The sequence below is a fragment of the Telopea speciosissima genome, chromosome 8, assembly GCF_018873765.1.
Source record: "Telopea speciosissima isolate NSW1024214 ecotype Mountain lineage chromosome 8, Tspe_v1, whole genome shotgun sequence".
NCBI classification, from domain to species: domain Eukaryota; kingdom Viridiplantae; phylum Streptophyta; class Magnoliopsida; order Proteales; family Proteaceae; genus Telopea; species Telopea speciosissima.
In genome coordinates this window covers 56646097-56668140 of record NC_057923.1, presented here as the reverse complement: position 1 = coordinate 56668140, position 22044 = coordinate 56646097, and the positions used below count along the sequence as shown (strand labels likewise).

Here is a 22044-nt window from a genome sequence, read left to right as displayed (position 1 = left end):
CTCTGGCTACCAGGTTATCACAATGCCGCTTAGAAAGCTTTCCATTGACAAAGGGGATACCCAAGTACGTATCCAAAGAGGTGGTAGGAGAAATTTGGAAGAATTCTCTCAGTTGCCGTTTGGTTGTGGAGCTCACATTGGGGCTGAACTGGGCTCTAGATTTATTAATATTCAAAGCTTGACCTGAGAACCTGCAATAAACCTCGAGGACATCATGCATAGCTCTTGCTTCTGCCATTGTAGCCTCCCCAAAGAAAATGAGGTCATCAGCAAACGCCATATGAGTTAATTTTTGTCCACCTCTGCAAATTCGGATGCCCTTAATACTATTTTGCTGATGAGCCAATGCTAACTTGGTTGAAAGAACTTCTGCACAAAGGACAGAAAGATAGGAAGAGAGCGGGTCCCCTTGATGTCATATCATAAAATTGAATTAAACCCTCTATTTGACGAATCAGAGTTAATATCTTCCATTTTGGATTTCTTTTTCTAATTTACCCCTAAAAGTACTTGGTCGACATACCATCAACCCCCTTCCCATGAAAAGGCAAAAGGGTCGACGGTTTAAAGTTTAAACAAATTTTTTGCCTGAAAAAAAAGAGGGAAAAAGAACACTAGTTGGCAGCGTGGCTTTCACGTCTTGACATCATGGTTTGAGGTATCGTATCGGATCGGACCAGTATCGATCAAGATTGATCCCGGTACCAATCCGATCCAGCTGTAGAGACTAGGGTAAAAATATAAAAAAATTAGTTTTTTTTTTATAAGAAAACAGGGACAAAAGTGTCATATTTGCCCGAGTTTGGGCGATCCCGATCCGTATCGTCTGATCTGATCCTGATCCGATCCAACCAATACCGAGATGACGAACCATGCTTGACATACCCCAAAGCGAAATGATCGTTGCACTTCTCATGAAATGCAAAACTAATTGGCGTAAGGTCAGGTAGAAAACCCTCTCTCAAAAAAGGGAAAAAAACTCTACTTGGTTGCATGACTCCTGCGTCTAGACACAAAAAGTGCAAAAATACATCGTGCCCCCATGGAAAGGTGGAAATCCCGCTCAAGGCGATGCTTGTGCACATACTCGCATTGGCCAGCACGCCCGTGCAGATTCTCTAGAAGCCCAAACAACAATCTTTTTCCCCTTTAAAAAAATAAGAAATGGGATCTTATGGGGAAGTATTTGAAAAATGGGGCAAGAAAACGCTATTTGGTCGTGTAGTCCCTGCACCAGCACGATAAACAATGAAAATACGTACAAAGGCATTGATTTAGATGCAATTTTTTATTGGGTAATTTACACATACCACCCCTGAGGTTTGACGAAAGGATATTTTCACCCCCCAGTTTTGGAAAATTCTGCGTACTCCCCTGAGGTTTGCAAACAGTAACAAATAAGCCCTTTCTGTCAGTTCATGACTAACACTGTTAAAAATTAAACTTGAACTGACGGAATTGCCCCTCTAAGAAGAACCCAAAAAAAAAAAAAAAAAACCTACAAATCATCTTCCCCAAAATCGATTGGGGAAGATGAGTTGCAACCATCCCAGCGCCCCATTGATTCGTTAAAACGTTTGCCACCCAATCACTCCTCTTCAACCTCTTTGCCTGAACCGAATCATCACCATCACTCTCTGCTCCACCCCCAAACCCTAATCCTATACAGATGGATGGAAATTTCGATTTGGATCTCGCTCTTGGCCCTCCCCAGTTGGTAGTGGAGGACGAGATATCCACAAGTATTGATGGAACAACAGAGTCATATGAACAGTTTCTGTTAGGATTGGGGATGAAGACGAGTTGCAAGTGCGAAAGGGGATTTGGGATTTTTCCCCAATTTCAAACCCTAAACTTCCAAACGGTTGAAAAGTGTTTTGAAACCCAATTGCCTAGGGTTTTCTAAGTTGAGCTCTTTTCGTTCCCATTCAGCCCTGGAGTTCTTGACTTCGTGATTGGAGTAATCAAGAGCTTTTGTAAGAAGATCGATCTCTTGTTTTGACTCCTCAAACATGGTTTCGTACTTCTCGTTTGTTTTCACGACTAATTTCAAATCTTCTATCTGAGTCTTAGCATTTTCAAGCTCATCTTTATTGGACAAAAGCTTCTCTTTGGCTTCTCTTGCTTCTGTAGAGACTTCATGCATTGCTGAAGCTAAGCTTTCCAATGCCTTCTTACTCTTCTTGTCTTCATCCCTAGAGGTTTCTAGCTCATTTATTAGTTTGTTCTTCTCAACTAGAAGGCCTTTAACACTCGAAGCTGCAAGCTGCTCATTGTTCAGTGCCTGCATTTTCTCCTCCGTCACAGTTTCAAGCTTAGCCTTAGTAAATTCAACCATCCGTACCATTTCCAATGCCTCTTTCTTAGCTGTCTCAAGATGTTGTTCTGATTCTTCAAAATCCTTGCTCTGTTGCCCAATTGAGATCTCCATTGAATCCACTTTCGCTTTAAGAGAAGCAATTTTAGATTCTGCATCCTGCAATAAATTACTCTTCCCTTCTAGTTGTCTCATCAATAAATCCAATGATTCAGTTGCAGATCTCTCCAATTGGCTTGCTTCTTCAACTTGACTTTCAAATTCCTCGTCCTTCTTCTGCCACTCCACTACCAAATTACTGGCAGTTAATTCGGCCTTTTTTGCTGCCTCCACTTCAGTTCTAAATTGTTCAACCAAAGCTTCTGTTTCAACCAACTTCCGCTCAATATCTTTTGCTTTATCAAGCTCTTGCAACCTGGAAAACCCTAGGCGATTGGGGAAGATGAGTTGCCAGCTTTTTTTTTTTTTTTTCTTTGTAAGGGTAATTTTGTCCATTCACCTCTTATTTAATTTTTGGGTTCTTCTTAGAAGGGCAATTTCAACAATTCAAGTCTAATTTTTAACAGTGTTAGTCATGAACTGACGGAATGGGCTTATTTGTTATCATTTGCAAACCTCAGGGGGGTACGCAGAATTTTCCAAAACTGGGGGGTGAAAATATCCTTTCGTCAAACCTCAGGGGTGGTATGTGTAAATTATCCTTTTTTATTTTACTAGGGATTGAACAGTCTTTTTGTACACAAAAACATTGATTCGTGTCTAGGTATAGGAAACACGCTCACCACGCTACTGGTAACGTTCTTTTTCCCCCAAAATACGAAAATATTATGGCAAAGTTAGCCATTATTTTGGAATCTTGCATCTCTTCTACACAAATATAGCTTCTAGATGTGCTGACTGCTGACCACCCCATCTAATCCTTGATTATCGTCCGTTTCAGATCACTTTACCCCCATCGAGCTCCACGTCACACTGTTCTGATGAGAATGAGAACAGTGAAATGGAAAACCAAGACTAACTCCTCTACTCTAATTCTATGATGCCTCTATTTGGATAACGATTATAAAACATTCACCAGGAACCAGAACTTTGGTCCAGCCTAGGTCTAGCCTTGCATCTCTCTTCCCCTCTTCATGGACAAGGCCAATCAGGGTCAGCCCAACTCTGCCCTGAGGGCGGGTCAGGATTGAATTTTTTATGCCCTGAGTTAGGGCCGGGTTTGTGACTAGCTAAGGGGACTCAAGGTTGGGTTAGGATTTTAAAAAATTCGGTTCAACTCGAACTTGTTGCAGCCCTAATCACAGTAATATGGATGATAATCAGATTTTTTATTATTTTTTTTAAAACTCAATCTAGGGGTGTCAAAGCCTAATGCTAACCAATGAAACCGAATTGAATCAATCCAAGTCAATATCAATTTATTGGATCATGTTTCGAACTAGGGTTTTGTGACACCAAAACCAAGGTAGACTGCATCAAAATTGATAAGACATCGATTTAGGCATCAAAAAAATCTGATCAAAATCGAAGAAATCTGGTACTACACCCCTTGTTCTATTCATTGGGATTGTCGTACCTTGGATCTTTATAGTATCAAGTACAATGCTTCCTAGTGCGCCTACCTGGGCATCGGGTGGTGCACAACACTTGATAGGATAAAAATCCATCACTCTCCTTGTGTGGTGCACCGCCCGATGCGCCTCATAGGTGCATTGGGCAGTGGGCAGTGGAAAATCCGTTGCTCTCAAGGCAAGGGACGTTGATAACCACTTATCCACAAAATTATAGGTTTGACTGACATGTCATGTGACAAAATCAATGCTCTACATGGTAGTATAAGACACATGTCGTCCTGAAACCGGGGGAGTTGATCATCCGGGCTTGGACTTTGCTGGCTGCGAGAACGTACTTACGTGGAAGTTCACGATAGATTATCATATGGGAAAACCAGTCTATCCAGGATTATAGAAAAACTAAGATCAGAAATGGAGAGGATGATTAGATTGTTTGAGTCGAATGAACACATTCTGTCCTTAAGACAGTATTTGCACCCTTATTACTGCAACAGGTTATAACAACTATACCTCCCAAGATAAATCAAGCCTGACTAGATCACTGTTTTGCAGAAACAGTAATCTTACTTGAAAACTATGAGAGAATGATTGAATTCGTGGACTATTTATTGTCTTGCACTAGGCTGTTCGAATGGGTAACAACCATTGGGCTCAATGGGTTACACCGTACCCTTTGATTCAGACACCAATCCAACAGTCAGATTCGAACCATTGAACTCAATGGGTCACACCCTTTGGTTCAGACATCAATACAACGGTCAGTTCCAAACCATCGCACTGGTTCATTGACCGATGACCCAGAAAAGGTTAAGACGTCTCATTGCAACGATGCGTACGTGCGAAGTACGCCATCAAACACCTCACAGCTATGCACATGCTTGGACCGTCCTCGCAAGTGCTCCATAGACTTTTCTAAATATAATATGTAATAGTTAACCACTTTCATATATAATCCATATGATACCTTTCTTTCCAACAGACGTGGGACTAAAGTCCCACACCATCATTTTGAAAATTCCAATAGGGAGTGTGGTTATTGTTCCCTGACCCTACAAAATGTTGCTGCCGCCTCTCATGAAAAGTGAAAATGCTGCCCTTGTTGATGCTTTCATGTGCGTTCCTATTGGTCCCATGCTAGTGCGAGGACCATGCTCCCGGACAGAGAACTCTTCCCCCATATCATTTATATCTCCTTGTAGTATGGCGTGTCTCTACTGACTGTGAAGTAATTTCATTGCCGACGGCACAAATCACTGTCATATATAAATGGTTTATTTTTAATAGGATTTGGTAAGTTTTCCAACTCAAGTTACGTACGTTACAGCCTTATAAGATCACCATAAGAATAAAACAAAGACAACTCAAACGACATTAATTGAGTGAACCAGTTAGGCTTGTCTCCTCATCCAGGAACCAGAACTTTTCTTTTGTTTGTTAGCTCCATTTATATCTATTTTTAATTACTTCTCTAACGGATATGGTTGATGGATTTTGGCATAAAATGGTGATTCGAACCCAATAAAATGGGATATAAAAGATCTACTGGGCCACCCACTTTGGCCGCGGGGAATATGATATGGCTGAGGAGTCTGTGGCTATAACGTATGGCAGCGGTGTTGCCACCGACCACTACCGGCCACCACCGACCACGATCACGTCATACTTTATATAATTTTATAGGGTTGATGTTCTATGTGCCGCAGCACAGGCTGTGCCCGGACACATGGGGGTTATAATCGCACCATTCAAGGGTGTAGGGCGGTCATTTCGCCCACTTCCCATGTGTCTGAGCGTAGCTTGCACCCCCGATACAAAAAACATTTTCACTATTTTATATCATTTTCCTTATAAAAAAAAGAGATTAAAAGTTGGTTCTTCCAACCATAGTTGGAAAACTAGGATTTTCGACTCGATCTGTTCCTTTCAAAACCTTGTGACTTGGACGACTCAAACCTAATTAGGGCAAGTCATGTGGAGCTAATATTGGAACAACAAACAAAATTCTTGGCTTTTGTTTAGTTGTAGACCAAACTTAAGGTCTATGAATAGTATATGATCCAATTAAAAAACTAGACTCAGGGAGTTTCGCATGACTCGAAAAAACATCAAATCAATGAAAACTCGAACGGACTCAGACTTGGCTAGTCATTTATTAAACCTGGACAAGTCTTCTTGATTCTTTTTTAGGTTTCATATTTTATTTTTGGAAGCAATTTTCTGTTCGGGAGTGTGGCTTACCCCACCACTCCCATGTGTCTATCTCTCTCCTCCTCAAAACAAGGGAGTGGAGATGTCTTTTCATATGGGGAGGAGATAGATAAACTCATGGGAGTGCTGGTGTAGGCCACACTCCCGTACAGAGTTCTTTTCCCCATTTTTTTTACTAGCTCAAGGCAAAACCTGGTTTTTCAATTATGATTCCAATAGCCTTGCGGCCACCCTAAAAGAATATAAGTACTCTTTTACCATTTTATTTTATTGGCAAAGGTTCCAAACACTACTCGGGTGCGAGGAATCTATCATGCCACACCAATTATCAGTATGCGGAATTGGTTTCATCAATGAAAAGACCCACAAGGTCAAGGAGGAAAGAGAAAATGTGTGTGTGTGTGTGTGTGTGAGAGAGAGAGAGAGAGAGAGAGAGAGGTGTGCAAAATAATCCCAACACTGTTGGTGTTAGGATTTTCTTCCTAATTAATTCTCTCACATCTAATTAGTTATTTTTTTTTATTCTCTCTATCCTCCATCACCATCTGGGTCCATGTGAATGATACCATTCCTGATACTACCATTGGTGTGGCATGAGAAATTCCCTCAACACTCAGTTGGGGTATCCTCTCCTTTATTTATGGGGAGGATAGAGCTACACACCCTCACTCAAAACACATCTTTTTTTAAAATCTCCTAAATACCCCCTATTTGACAAAGTTTTCTATTCTACTGAAACTACACACAAGCATTGGAGGGAACCCTCTCTCATTATATATTAATCTTCCAAAATAACACTTTACATTTCAAAGTTTGTGGATGGCTCATCAGCATTACAGCCAAATCTAGTTAAATGGGTTGGGTTTGCTTCCAGCCATGTAGCAGCGTAATTGGAATTCAATATTATGGACACAGGTCACAGGTGATCCACATATCTTTGTCCTTTGTCCTTTGTCCTTCTACTGGAAACCCCATAATTCTCTATTGTTTTCTTACCTTCAATCTAAACTCCAAAGCTCACTACATGGGATTGAGCCGAAATTTAAAATAAACATTAAGGAAGTCAATCTTTTCTAGAAAAACTAAACATTTAATTATAAAAGATAGAGTTGACTTACATGATGAATCATTTAATTAATACCACTTATCAGTTTGATACCTAATTAATTAGAGAAGTCCATTGTCCATCCAACAGCTGGAATTATCGATTCGGCCTTTTATGAAATCAAAACCAAAATGTGATGCCACTGTTGTAAGGTTTACAGCACATCGAGACGACAAGATATATGTTGGGAAAAGGTTGAGTACACTGCCAGTATACCAAAGCCTAGCATCCGTATATATATTATGGGAAAAAGAACTCTATCTGGAAGTGTGGCCTACTCCAACATTCCCATGAGTCTATCTCTTTCTTTTTCATATGAAAAGACATCTCTACCCCCTTGTTTTAAAGAGGAGGCTGTCGTAGGTCACACTCCCGGACATAAAATTGCTTCTCATATATTATTAATGCACAATGTGGGCAAATCACTCCCCCTAAAAGAATTAAACTATTATATAGTTCAACAACTATTTATGTAGGTCAATGTACCCCCTTGTGGTCCATGCACCCTCTTCGTACCCTTGAAAATTTTCAATGCTTTAATCTGTCAATTGGCTCATGTCTGTTCAATATAAAGATTGGCGGGCGAACAAGAGATCTTAAGATCTACCTGTCCACAAAATTTCAACTTTATCTAACCTGCAACATAACAGAATTAGGTGTCCATCCATAATAGCTTTTCTAAACTACGTGTAGGAACCTCACTCTTGGATGTGATAAACTTACCCAAAACTCTCATGTTTGGGTCCAAATGTCCATCTAGAGGATTTCTTAGTCTCACCATGTTCATTTCATCACTGGTTCTGCGTTGGTGTTGGGATTGAAAGTTGACCTAATTTTACATGTCCCAAAGTGATGAAATAAGAATTTATAACCCTATTTTTTGCCTCTAGAGAATAGCGTGTTGTCATCGAAGTGGTGAACTAGAACTATAGCCCTACTTTTTGCCCCTTGCTTATTATCAAAAGTTATTTAATAGAATATTTATTAATGCATAAATAAATCATGGGTTTCAAAAAATTGAAAGTCATTTAATACAGCTTTCATGTGGAACAACATGATTTACCCGTGTTAAAAGAAATGTAATACAAAAAGGGTTGATATACATAAAAATATACTTATACACATGGTCGGGTAACATAAATGTTCTCACAGCTATGTGGGACCGTATAGATCCCATATTACTTAATGCATTAGAGATTTTACATGGTCTATTCGCTTCCAACCAGACGAGTCTCACCGACCGACCTAACCCAAAGGGGCTGTAACTGCTCACTATCCAGCACCAAGGGTAAAACAAACCTTGATTACAACAAGAATTCCCCTTTAGCTATAGTTAGTGTTAATTCCATTATGACCACTTTTTCCTACTCCAAAGAATTCTAATCATGTTGAAGTTAAAAAGGCAATTCTTATCAAGGTTTTGAAACTTGGAACATGGTACAAGACCATTGATTCCAATCCGAATTGAAACATCTTGGAATTGACCAGAATCGAAGAATCAGATTTTATCAAAATCGACCCAAATTGTTTCGCTTCTGAATCAACTCAACCGATTCCAAACCGAGTTCTAAAACCATGATTCTTATGAAAAATTCCAAGTCCAAAATTTTTTAGGGTTTTGGATTACTTTTTAGCTACATATAGTTGGCTTCTTTGGTTTGGATGTGAACAATATATAACTTGTTCTTCTTTCATACCATAATTTATTATTGAGGCTGAAGTCACTATTGACCGACAGCGTGCTCAGGAAGGAAGCTCAAAGCCCTGCCTAAAATCTTTGACTCATTCAAAACTTTCCAGCAGAGTGAAAGAGAATGGAGGTGCTCTGTTATTTATTAACTACAACGACCTACTCTTAATTTAAATTAATGAAGAACAGAACCTTGAAACGCTGTAGAAATATTTTAGATTCTTGGGTCATTTGTGCTACTAATTATCACTTGCCTGTTTCTATTGTCAAACAGGCTCTAGACCAAGGTTTGAAGAAATCAGACCGGATATTACAAGGCCGATACAATCTGATTTCGGTCTATTCAGATCAGCTCATTCTGCACGAAAACTAGGGTTTACGAGGTTTTTAGCCAATTCCCACAGATTCTGGATCGATTTTGACTGATCTCGATCCAGATCCTGATTCCAGGTTTTTAAACCCTTTCTCTGGACACAAGAATCAAGACCCACCATTGGAACCATTTCAAGAATCAGGATCAGATTTGATTTGAAAACTAGGGTTAGGTCATGTTTTGGCTGATTCTGACCGATTTCGATATGATACAGATCAGAATTGGCTGGGACCGATCTGAATCCCGATTATCTGTAAACCCTGATTGAAACAAACCCAAATTTCTTTTCCATTCACTTTGATTAGACAAAATTATGCAAAGGAAAACTTAAAAATTTTGAATAATGATTCTAAAGGAATTCTCAATCCATTTATGTTTGAACTTTGAACCTCTACTGTTGTAGTACAAAAAGTAAAATGAGGCCTGATTTTCCTAGGTCTAAACTAGGCCTCAAAACAAATGAACAAATGAGACTAACTTCCCGTGTTCTGTCTATAGATTTACAACATTCAAGTTTCTATGAAATATACAGTAAAACAAATTTAACTAGTCAAACAAATCAATATCTTATTGTCTTGCTAACTTGACTCATTTGTTCCTTCAGGATAGCAATGAATGGAGAAACATCTCATCCCTGGGTAGTTCTTTTGACTCTAGGGAAGACAGTCTCTGTATTCTGCTGGTTGGCTCATGTAGGAGATCATGGGGTTCCCAAACCCTGAGAACCCAAAACCACCTGGGCTTTGCAGCATTTCTAGAGTAAAGGATGCTTGCCCTTCTGATTTTGGTACTTTTAAACTTTGAAGAGTGTTAGCAGAATTGTTGCTGAAGCCATTGCTAGTGGGCAAAGGCCTTATAGCCATTACTGCATTATTGCTGTTGTTGTTGTTGTTGTTGTTGTTGTTGTTGTTGTTATCAGGTAAGGGCCTATTGACTGAGTGGCCGCCGCTACCGCGAGCAGCTGGAACATCGTGATTGTGTTTCCCCTCATAAGTAGTGATCACTGCTCTGAGGTCATGGGATGCTCTCTCTACATGCTTCCTCACTGGACATCCCACATATGTACACTTGTAGTAGCTCCTGCAGGTAAAGGAAGAAACCCAGTTAGAGAAATTTGAAAGTAGAAACATCTTATGCAGTTATGCTTTTCTGCTTGACATTTAGTCAAACACTCTGCATGTAACAAAAGTTTGAACTACTTAACAGTTTAATAACAAAACAGGACCTGAAAGGTGAGTATCTTTTTTAAAGTTTAGGTAGAGATGGAAGGAAACAGATTACTTGCCTTGGGTTAGGATTCCCCTTCACAACTTTCTGCCCATATTTCCTCCATCTGTACCCATCATCAAGAATGTCAATATCACTTGTAGTTTGAACCACAACCCTTGGTTCTCTCACTGTTCTACTCCCAGCAGCTGAGATACCCTCAAGGTCACCATAGTTCTTCCTGTAGAACAAACAATCAGTAAATCAGAACCCATCACAGAATTTGTCCACAACATAAATGGGTCAATCAGATTAGACTTGTTAAAACAAATAAAAATGGTTAATTACTTACCATCGTTTGGCCTCAGGTTCATCTTCATCCATTTCATCTCCTCCTGATTTACTCTGGTCAAAATCGTCATCCCCCATTGAGATTGAAGAATTATCTGGAGTTGCAACAGAATCCGCTTGTGTCGCACCGTGTGTAGTGATTGATTGATCAGGAATTTCTGATGTTGGAGCTGCAGAAGCTTGAATTGACTGAGAAGAACCTGAATTCCTTCTTGTGGACTGAGGCTTGGGATGGTTGTGGCTTCCTTTATAGACTATCTCAGTAATGTGTCCATCTAAAGACCTCTCCAATTTCTTCTTGGTTGGACAATTTGGGTAGGTGCACTTGTAATAACTTCTTGGATTTTCACTCCCTTTCACCTGTTTCTGCCCATATTTTCTCCAGTTATACCCATCTTCCGATCTCCTCTGCTCTCTGACAGACATAGTGTTCTGAGGGTACTGATTGTATTCAGATTGATAGGATCCACTCCCTTGGGTATTAGTTTGAATCGATGAAATCTCAGGAGAGAAGCTCCTATGTGGGACGAACTCAGATTTCACGGTGGCATTCAAATCGGTTTGCTTGTTGGGTTCTTGCTGATTCCATGATTGTTGTTGTCTTTTCAAGGTTTCAGCCTGTAATCATCAAAACCCAAATAAAATATCAATCTTTGAGACCAAAATTAAATCAGACCAAGCAATAGAAAGGGAAGAAAAGGGAAAGAATCAGCATACCGTAGAAGATGTTGCTGCAGAAGACTGAAACATCGATCCTGAAGACATGGCAGGCCGTGATTGCGGTTGGAAAGAGAAATTGAAGTTATTTGTCTCTTCCTGCTTCACACCTTGCTGGAAGTTAACAGAGCTATTCTTCCAATTGAATCCGTTGCCAGGAAAAGTTCCAGTTGTTGGAGATGGTAGAATCTGCAGCCATGAGAAACAAATTAAGCGAACTGAACACATGGGTAGTATATAATAATAATGGAAAAGTACAACATCCAGAGAAACCGATCAACCCAATACATCATTAAAACGAATGGAAACAAAAAAATTAAGGAATTTTGGAGAAGAGAAGCAAGGATAAGGAGACTTACAGTGGAAGAGGAGTGAAGTAAAGGTGAATCCAAGAGCTCGGTGGGGCTTAACCCAGGAGGGATTGCAAAGTAAGAAGAAGGAGAAGGAGCAGGAGGAGAGAGGGGTAGTGAGGGAGGATGTAAAGACTTGAATTTGGGAACACCAGCACCAGTTCGATCAGCGATACGTTCAGAAAGTCCCTGCCTCATGTTAATTCGTTCTCGTTTCAGGGTTTCAGAGTCATCATCAGCAGAGAGAAGATCTGAGAAGGTAGTAGTCATGAATTGGTTTGAAAAACTGAAAAATGGATGAGAATTAGGTGATGAGGTCTCTAAACTTCCTGTAAAAGAAGAAGCCATGAAACAGAGAGAAAGAGAAGAAAAAGGAGAATTGGGAATAAATGGAGGGAAGGAGAGAAGGTTGTTGGGTTAGATATGAAGGAGAAGAAGAAGAGAAGAGAGAGAAAGAAGTAAGAAAGGCTCACGTCTTGCAAGCATCTTCTCAGAAGGTGAAGGTGAGAGAAGAAGGCTATGGAGGAGTTTTGACCGTGGAAAACAACTAAACACAGATGCTTGGTCAAACATTGTAGGTTTGACCAATTTGGAGGAGGCGGCGAGATCTTTCGGTGTATAAAAGACTTTAGGGGTAATCTGGTAATTTCAATAAGAAGAAGGAGAAGCAGAAGCAATGACACGTGTGAAAAGACTTGGACTTTTGGGGCCGAAAAGATGACCGGCTTAGAAGACTTGTTAATGGGTTGGGGTGTGGCGGGGGCTGCATAAGCCCTGTTTCGTGAGAAACGGGGGGTCAGTTTTTATTGTTTTTGGTAATTGGCACGTGTATAATACCCACGTGTAACTCCTAGAGTTGAGTTATGTATGTTATCATATCACGTGGTACAAGATTTGATGATAATATTTCAATCAAATGGACTAAAATGAAGTGACACTTATAATTTGTGATTTATTTATTATTCATGGGACCCATTAAATATCTCCTTGGGGAATTCCAAAGACTTTCCTAGCTCCAACACATGTGGGTAGGCCCCATATGGAAGCCTTTTTTGTGTTGGTTTTATGTAGTTGTATTATATGGAAGGTTGATCTGGTAATTTTCATGTTTGGATAAATAGAATTTTGTTTAGAATCTATGGAAAAAACATCAAATAGTGTGGTGCAAGATGTTGAATGGAACTGAAATTTTGTGGTTAAGTGGACCTCAAAGTTTTTTTTAACATGTCAAATGTTTTATTATTATTTTTTTTTTTACCATTCTTTAGGAGTTTCAACTTTACGATATTTTCAAAGTTTTATTTTCGACATATGATCAACAAACATGTCTATATTGGATTTTATCTTGAAAGGGCAATGCTACTGCAACTTCATAATTCATATTTTTAGAGGGTGGATCTTGGCGTGACAATAAATTTGCTCCATTGCGAGCTAGTGGTTACGAGCTGGAGTTTGAAAACACCCTTTTCGCAAAGCGGAAATAAAGTTGCATACATTATGACCCCCTTAGACCCTGTAGTGATGGGAGCCTCGTGTAATAGGTACTCCTTTATTTTGATTATCTTTTACTTAAAGAAATAATGAATATTGGTTGTTTTGGATACACAAAGGTTTTTTCTCCATGCCAATAAAACTTTTTTCTATCTCTTAATAAAAAATAAAAAAAAAAGAGCAATGTCCTTTGCTGCAGAGCGCACTGCAGCACAGGCTACGTCCAAACACATGGGGGGGTGGGCACATCATTTCAATCATTTAGGGGGGTGGGTCGGTCATTTTGCCTACCCCCATGTGTTTGGGCGCATCCTGAGATCTCAATGCAGTGAATAGTTTCCCTAAAAAAAATCAAAGTCCTTTAGACTAGGTGCATTTTTCTAGTGTTTTTTTTCTTTTCCATAAAAAAAACAAAAGTCCTTCACTAGCATTTTTTCTAGAGCAACAAGTCGAGATGGTATATATTTAGATTGATACCAAATCTTGTCATATAGGGAGTGATATGACAATTTTGACCATATAGATATCTATGATATGGTCTAGATTGGCCGCACGTCAAATTTCAAATTAAGATTCAATAAATATATCCTCATATCTATTGATATATTTCATTTATTCTAGCATCTCATTTGTTCTTTAAAAAGTTCATATAGTTACTTATGGACAAGAGAATAATAACATGTCATGTAGCTGCCGCACCAATGTAGGGGCCAACGAAAGTTTGCATAAAGACATTGTTTTGGTTGAGATTTTCAATTTCACTAAGGGTTGGATGGTTTTTTCGCATATTCTTATGTTTAGGTGCAGAGACCATTATACGACCGGTTAGTGATCTTTTTTCCTTTACTTAATTTTCAAAGCTCCTAACTTGCCTTTTGGGCAATTCCGTTAAAATTTGTTAGACAATTCCATTAAAAGTTGAATCTTAATTTTTCACAAAATATCAGGTCTATCTTATTTGCCATATTATGAATATTTGTGTCAATTTAGAGATAGCCTACATTTATTGGATTTCTTCTATGTACTCTTTGACTCAAAAAAAGACTACCCTAGTTAGTTTTTTTTTTTTTTTTTTGGTCAAAACCCTAGTTAGTTTAAATAAGAAGAGAAACAATTATGAAATTTTATATTCTTTTGGATAAAAAACAATTATGAAAAAATGAATACAATAGATGTGGAAATAGAGATTATTAATACCATTTGAGGGGCTTTTATTATTAGGTTGACTTTAAAAGAAACTTTATCAAAGTTTTTAATATTGTGAGGGGATTGGGCAAAAGGTCGTCACCATCATCTTTAGTTAATTGGATCTTTTTTATTTACAAACAATATAAATTGCTCATTAAAACTGTAAGTTTCCTTCACTCCTTCTTTTCTTCACTTCCTTTCTCTCTCATTTGAAGAAGTCATACTTATCGATACAAACTGGTTTCTCCAAGCTAAAGTCCCAACCCCCAGTCAAAAATGCAACACAATGACCGGTCAAGACTCAATAGGAGTTGGTATTTTAAAAATTTTAAAGCCATTAGGTCAGTTCAGGTGGGTAACATCGCCATCACTTTCATAGATGATCAGGGAAGAGTATTTTTAAATTCGTTAATAAAGAGTGAGAGTTTATCTTACGATCACATCACCAATAGACAAGGGATCCTTCCACATTCATGGAAGGAAAACTTTTTGCCTAAGTTTTTTTTTTTTTATTATATATCTTTTTCCATGTTCTTTGCAAAGAAGAAACTTTTTTAACCCAAAGAAGGAATTTTTTTAACTCAAAAATAAAATAAAAATCTAGGTGTATTTATGATTGATGTAATATTCCTTGTAGCTAGATAAACAGAACTTTTAAATAACAAAAAAAAAAAAAAAAAAAAGGCAAAAGTTTTGTGCATGACCGTACACTATGTACGGTTGAGCATTAGCACCAATCCTGGACTGAGATAATAGGGGGTAAAATGACTAAAAGCCCCCTCCCCAATTTGATGCATTATAACCCTCCTCCCTCATATGTTGATCGTGCATGAAAATCCTACCCCTCAAAGATAAATAGAAATCTTTAATTCTTCTTTTTAATTTTCTTTTGGGAAATTTACACATACCACCCCTGAGGTTTGACGAAAGGATATTTTTAACCCCCAATTTTGAAAAATTCTGCGTACCCCCCTGAGGTTTGCAAACGGTAACAAATAAGTCCATTCCGTCAGCTCATGACTTATAAAAGGGAAGGTATTCTATTCCATGAGCCCATCTTGAATTCTACTATTCATCTATTTGCTCAGAGGGGTCTAACTTAGGCATCGGAGAGTCTTAGGTCGGAACCACACTGGTTCTCCTTTGTCACCTTGGTCCTTTTGCAGGTTACTATACTCGAAGAGACCGCAGACGATTACCTGACGCAACAGATTGGCGTCGTCTGTGGGAATGACGCTAGCCATAGTATCTACTAGCTTGTTTCCATAATTGTTCAATCATGACACCACAGGGTAAGAAGACTGCTCCCTCCACCTACAATGCCCCAAGGAACGGATCATCTCCTCCAAAGAGCTCTCCTCGCAGAGCCAATGACCATAACCATGTCTCTCTGCAGAGGGAGATCCCAGACGATGATCAAGTTGTGGTAGTCGAACCCAACACCAAAATGAAGGTGGAGGTAGTACCCGACCCCAATGTACCAGCGACTGTGGGTCAGATCAATGACTTACAGCGACAGATCCTCGACGACCAACAACTCTTCCGTGACTACCTGAGGCAGCGTGCCACTGTTAAAAATTAGACTTGAATTGACGGAATTGCCCTTACAAAAACAAACAAAAAAACAAAAAAAAACAAAAAACAAAAAACACCTGCAACTCATCTTCCCCAATCGATTTTTGGGGAAGATGAGTACCTAACCATCTCTAAGCACTTTTCCATCATAAAATTCTAGTTTTATTGCAAAACCATACAAGAGGGATCTCAAATCTGAAATTCGGAGTTGCAGCCTCAAATATGAAATTCCGAGTTGCAGCAGTGACGAGGTTGGACGAATGATACGGTGGCAGCCGAATAAGACGATATGATGCCTTAATTTCAATTCCACGAATCGCAATGGTGCCTCAAATCGTTTGGTTTGAAAGCAGATAATCTCACCAAACCCATTTTTTACCAGGTTCAAAGGACATCAAAGAAGCATTGAAGAACTTAACTTTCCCTATTTCCTTGTGCTTCAGAAGCTTCACGGGTCCAACACCTCTCTCTTTCCATTGATTCAAGTTTTATAACTTCTGTCTTCAATTTTTACTAATTTAATAGGTTACAGAGGGGTTGGTGGAAGTAGGAATGAAACTGTTAGTGGATTTTTGAGGAATGGAGTAACTGTAGCTATTAGGAAGAATAGGGTTTGTACGGTTTAAAACCCATCTTCTGCCTTCAATTCTTTCTCCCAATCTCTCATTCTCTCAAAAGTCAGAATCTCTCTTCCCCTAGTTCCACTATGTTGTTCTTTGCAGTGATCATGGCGAGTAACGAGGCCAAGCGCAAAGAGGAGGGAGAGGAAGAGGCAACAGAAGTGCAGCCGGTGAAGACGAAGATACAGGAGCTCAGGTTGCTCCAATCGTTAGGCTTGAAGAAGTTGTTGTTACCACTGGAGAGGAAGAAGAAGATGTCCTTCTCGACTTGTAATCACTTCTCTTCTAATGCCCTAGGCTCTGAATGTTCTCCGGAGGAGATTACGTTTAGGATAAAAAATCTTGCTTCTCCTGGTCGAAAGCCAGATGCTTCGATTGGTATAAAGAAGGGGAAAATCCTTGAGGACTAACTAAGGATAGAGAATCGATAATGTAATTCCCGTGATTTCTCATGGGAACTTGTGGCAGGTTCCCATGGTTTTTATTTTTAATTCCTTGCTCTTCTTGCGTATAAAACGATTAAATGATTCATGAAATTTCCTTAATAATTGACAAAATAATTTGCCGATTTCCACCGTGGAAGTTCCATCGGTGATGCAGACGCCAGTAATGGGATGAAAGAGCTGAAAGATGCATTTGATATGTATAAGGATCACATTTTTGCAACTCATCTTCCCCAAAATCGATTGGGGAAGATGAGTTGCAGGTGTGTTTTTTTTTTTCGTTTTTTTTTTCTTGTAAGAGCAATTCTGTCAGTTCAAGTCTAATTTTTAACAATGTTAGTCATGAACTGACGAAATGGACTTATTTTTTACCGTTTGCAAACCTCAGGGGTGTACGTAGAATTTTTCAAAACTGGGGGGTGAAAATATCCTTTCGTCAAACCTCAGGGGTGGTATGTGTTAAATTTCCCTTTCCTTTTTTATAATTAGATTTGGTATGATTTCTATTTCAATTTCGAATTTGATTTCATGAAATAGTCAACAAATAGGTTTTTTGATTCACCATATTTCTGTAAGAAAGGTGGTGACCGGTGATGGTGGTGTTAACGGTTGTAGAACCACGGAATAGTCTCACATCGTTTGGGGATGTGTCATAGAATGCATATAAATGTTGTGGCCTCCTTATTTGATATGATGCATTTTAAAACTGTGCGGGCTTTGATCCAAAGCGGACAAAATTGAGCCATTTGTGAGACCGGGTTGTGACACTACAGCGGTGGCGATTGCAAGGTGATGGTAGTGAATGGCGTGGCAATGGTGGTGGTGGGGGTGATGGTGGTGGCATGGTGGTGGTGAGACCGTGAGACCACTAGGAGAAGAAGGGTGGTGATTTATTTTTAACATGAAATTACCACTTTGTTGGTGGTTGCGATGACAGGGTGGTGGTGGTGAGACCATTAGGAAAAGAATGAGAAAGATGGGGTTTTATTTTTAGGGTGAGTGGTCGCGGTACGTACGTGTGAAATAGATTTGCAGGACGTTCTTCCCTGGTGACCATTGATTTCACCAAGCACAATCTGAGTCGTTGAACGTGTTTCCTCAGTTGAACCGAAAACCGACTGTCATCCTAACAACAGGTCATTATTTGAAATCCCTGCTATGACGCTGAATCCATGTCTCTGCTCTTCCTCTTTGCCTCCATCCTCCTCAGACACTGTAACTCTTTTCGTTTCCTCTGTTCTTCTTCTGTCTCAGTAGGCAATGAATAGGTTCTGGGCAAAGGCGCAACAGGTGGTGGAGTAACAGCATCATCTTCCCGCAAAAAAGTCGTTAACCCAGCGACCGAAGATGAACGTATGAGCTGCCTCTTCACCTTGGGGTCTACCTGAAAGCAATCACCTAAAGAAAGCCCAAGATTCAGTTCGATTCCTTCACTATCTTCCGTTTTAGCCTCAATTTCGGTCGCCCGATTACTCACAGACGTGAATCTCTTCAACAAATCTATCGGGTACCTAGCCATTGGCAGAGAGAGATGCTCGATTTCACTAGGTTTACCTCTCATTGCTTCACCCATGGTTTTGAAATGAAGAAAGGTAAAAACTATAAACACTTATTTTAATCCTTTCTCCACCTATATAGTGATTCTTTTATCAAATTCTGAGAAACCTAGATGCAGAAGCTCCAGCACGAAATGCCATAACAACCAGAGAAAACCAGCATAAGGAAGCCATGACGAGACACAAAAAATATATATATATATTACAATATCCCCACATTGGGATACAGAAGGTTTAGATTACTCTGAAATGACTCTCCCTCACTAAAATCCCCTTCGCCTAATTCCGATTTATCCGTTAGAACCAGAGAAAAACACCACCGGCGATGGAGGAGAAGCCATTAGAGAGAGATGGATCGAGGAGATGAGAAGAAAACCTAGTTAGGGATTAATGGAATAAGAACAAGAATCGAGAAGATTCTACCTGATGTGGGTTTCAATGATCTCCAGAAGAACCCGAGAGGTAGCAGCTCACAGTCGCAAGTTTCGCAACCTCTCGGTTTCTTCAATTGGGAAAGAGGCCAGGGACTGCGGGGAGAGATTTTCACCGACTGTCACGGTGATAGCAAGACTAAACAGATTCAGACATTTTTACGGCTTAGATTTTGCATAGTGAAATCGACGGTAATGAGAGATGAACGTTCCCCAAACTAATTCATAAGGACGTACCGCGACCTTTTTGCCTTATTTTTAATATGAAATTACTACTTTGGCAATCAAATTAATCATGTGCTTAGTGAAATAAAATGAAATAGAAATTCTGCTCTTAAGCTATTTCAGAATTTCTATTCCACCTTATTTATATTTTATCAAAATAAAATGCAAAATCAAACCAAGCGATTTTCAAATTAGAAATCATCCCCTAAAATTGAAATAGAAATCATACCAAATAAGGTTTAAATTATGACCGATTTCAACCACTTCTTAGCAGATTCTGATCCAATCCACAATGGAATTGATGGAGTCCGGGTGTTTAGACCTTTATAATTAACGAAGAGAGTTTTTATGATTCAAACCCAAGATAAACCCATCAGTAAGTCAGTAGCGAGAAAACTCTTCCAGTTTTCTTTTTCTTTTGAATACGACAAATTTTGGTATGCAGTCCCAACTCCCAACCCTAAAAATGACAAAAAAATACGGTGTTTAATATGGACGTGTTTTAAGCGGATCATAACTTGAATGAATGTGATGATAAAAAAATATGGTCAAAATTTTCAAAAAAGACCAAAAAAAAAAAAAAAAAAATGGATGATACGGATTTTAAACGTTTAAATTTTAAAAATACGAATCCTAAACCCAAAAAAAAGGGGAAAATATAGAAGGTGAGGGGCTTCTTAATTTTTCTTCTTGTTTTTTTAATAGGACAGATTTTGGTATCCAATCCAAGTTCCCAACTAGGGATGTCTAACGGTCATTTCGATCAGGCTGAACTGGTTTAAAGCTGCTAATTGGTTTGACCAAATAAGAGAAAGCTTGGTTTTGGCCAGTTTTGGTTTTGGTTCAGTTTATTTCGTTTTTCTCTTAACCTGATGTTACCGGACTTGGTCGTATTCGGTTTCAATTTACTTTGAGTGTAGATAAATAAATTATAGAATTTTTTTTACTGGTTTTTGATTTTTTATCGGTTTCAGCTCCGTTTTCAATCCGTCTGGTGCGATTCGGTTTTTTATCGATATCACAATATCCCCAGCCCGATGGGGAATCAGTTCGGTTTGATTCACGTTTTTTTGGTTGGGGTTAAAATAATTGACTGGTTCAATTTAAGGTTTGCCACCCCTAGTGTAAAACACTCAAACTAAAGAATTGTTTTAGAAAAAAAGAACTTTGTCCAAGAATGTGCGCCCTGCACAAAGACACATTGGGGGTGGGGGAGGGGGGTGATGGCGAAATGACTACCCCAGCCCTATGAAATAAGCAAATAATGCTCCGCTTGATGCCTAGTGCGCTCTCCCATTGACCCCCATGTGCACACAAGAACTATTCTTTCAGACAGAGAACAGTTCCCTTTTTTTTAAAAACTTCCAAGTCTTCAGGAATAGAGTGCCCTTCAATCAATAGCCCAAGTCTTTTTTTGGAGATTTCGAGGGGATATTTATCTTAGCTTTTGCAGATTTTGTTGGCTTCTCTTATGCATATGTTAAGAGGCTCTCGCCATTCGACAAGCCTTCTGTTGTTGCCGCCTCTAAGGGTGATAGGAAGATTATAGTGGAATGCGACAATCAGATGGTGACAATCTTCTTAATCGCGCTCTTCCTGATCCTCCTGTGCGGATTTCTCATATACTGTCTGACTATTTTAATCTTTTAGCTCACTCCCAATTAGTTACTTTTCGACATATATACCGTTTCCTGTCCTACATTAAGTGGATATTTGGGCCCACTTTTCCATCCCTAAAGTGTAGGAAAGGAGGATATTGGGTTGGGCAGCCAAAATGTATGGGCCGGCCTAAGGAACTAACCAGAGTGGGTTGTTATCAGGGCCCATTAGAGGTCTCACACATTTTATAGCCACTATTCGAATTTGAAGAATATCCCTCATGGCCCACGAGAAAAGACAAAGGGTTTCTCTTCTTGAGATACTTGGACATGGATCCATTCCAAGTTCTAACCCAAAGGGAGTCCTTATTAGTAATGATGAGCCAAATGTGTCCAAAGAGGTAAGCCAAGTTGACATCTTCAAATTTCTTTTTTTTTGTTTTTTTTGTTTTGGATTAAGAGCTTGTATAATAGGAAGGGGGCAGGGGGGAAATAGGGGATGGGGATAGGCCCCAAAGTGGTTTGAACTCATGACCTCTTATTTGAGGAGTTGGTCTATTGCCAACTGAGCTGACCCCTTAGGGTGACATCTTCAAATTTCCTTAGACTCAGCCTACCTTGGCTCTTCGCTTAGCAAGACGGTCTCAACTGAACTTTTTTTTTTTTTTTTGGGGTTTTTGTCAAATGCCCCCTGAAAATGCCCATTTGTCCAAATGCCTCCTTACAATTTTTCTAATTGTAAACTCTCCCCTATTTTCAACAAATTGTAGCATTTTGGTCCAGTCCGTTAATTTGGGACGTTAGACGTTAGTTTTAGGGAGTGTAATAATCAAATTGCCCTTGTGACAAAAACCAACAAAAATTAAAAAGTAAAATGACCAAATTGCCCTCATCTTCCCCAAATGGTTTAGGGTTTGAAACTGAAAATCAAACCCTAAACCATTTGGGGAAGATGAACCCTAAAATCAAACCCTAAAATCACCCATCAATCCAATCGTGATTTCTTCTACAAATCGAAAAATCGAA

General features: G+C 39.2%; 2 protein-coding genes and 1 long non-coding RNA gene across 4 annotated transcripts; all 3 read right to left on the bottom strand.

Annotated features, from left to right (window-relative positions):
- Positions 1–3429: 3429 nt before the first annotated feature.
- On the bottom strand, positions 3430–17036 carry LOC122638367. The gene is made up of 4 exons (XR_006329411.1): positions 16851–17036; positions 16641–16646; positions 15764–15769; positions 3430–3444 (listed from the first exon to the last, which is right to left on the bottom strand). It is a non-coding gene; the product is annotated as an uncharacterized LOC122638367 (long non-coding RNA).
- On the bottom strand, positions 9618–12280 carry LOC122638365 (WRKY transcription factor WRKY24-like). Of its 2 annotated transcripts, none has more exons than XM_043831291.1 (5): positions 11901–12280; positions 11542–11733; positions 10826–11442; positions 10553–10714; positions 9618–10347 (listed from the first exon to the last, which is right to left on the bottom strand). In XM_043831291.1, the coding sequence occupies exons 1-5, from the start codon at positions 12237–12239 to the stop codon at positions 9921–9923; spliced, it is 1737 nt and encodes a 578-aa protein (XP_043687226.1). In that variant the 5' UTR covers positions 12240–12280; the 3' UTR covers positions 9618–9920. The 2 variants fall into 2 exon arrangements, with proteins under 2 accessions (XP_043687226.1, XP_043687227.1); XM_043831292.1 differs by having other exon boundaries at positions 11542–11730.
- A 1328-nt stretch (positions 17037–18364) lies between the features above and the next one.
- On the bottom strand, positions 18365–18781 carry LOC122672466 (ninja-family protein AFP2-like). The gene has a single exon (XM_043869933.1). It carries the CDS (start codon positions 18779–18781, stop codon positions 18365–18367), a length of 417 nt encoding a protein of 138 aa, XP_043725868.1.
- Between the last annotated feature and the right edge of the window lie 3263 nt (positions 18782–22044).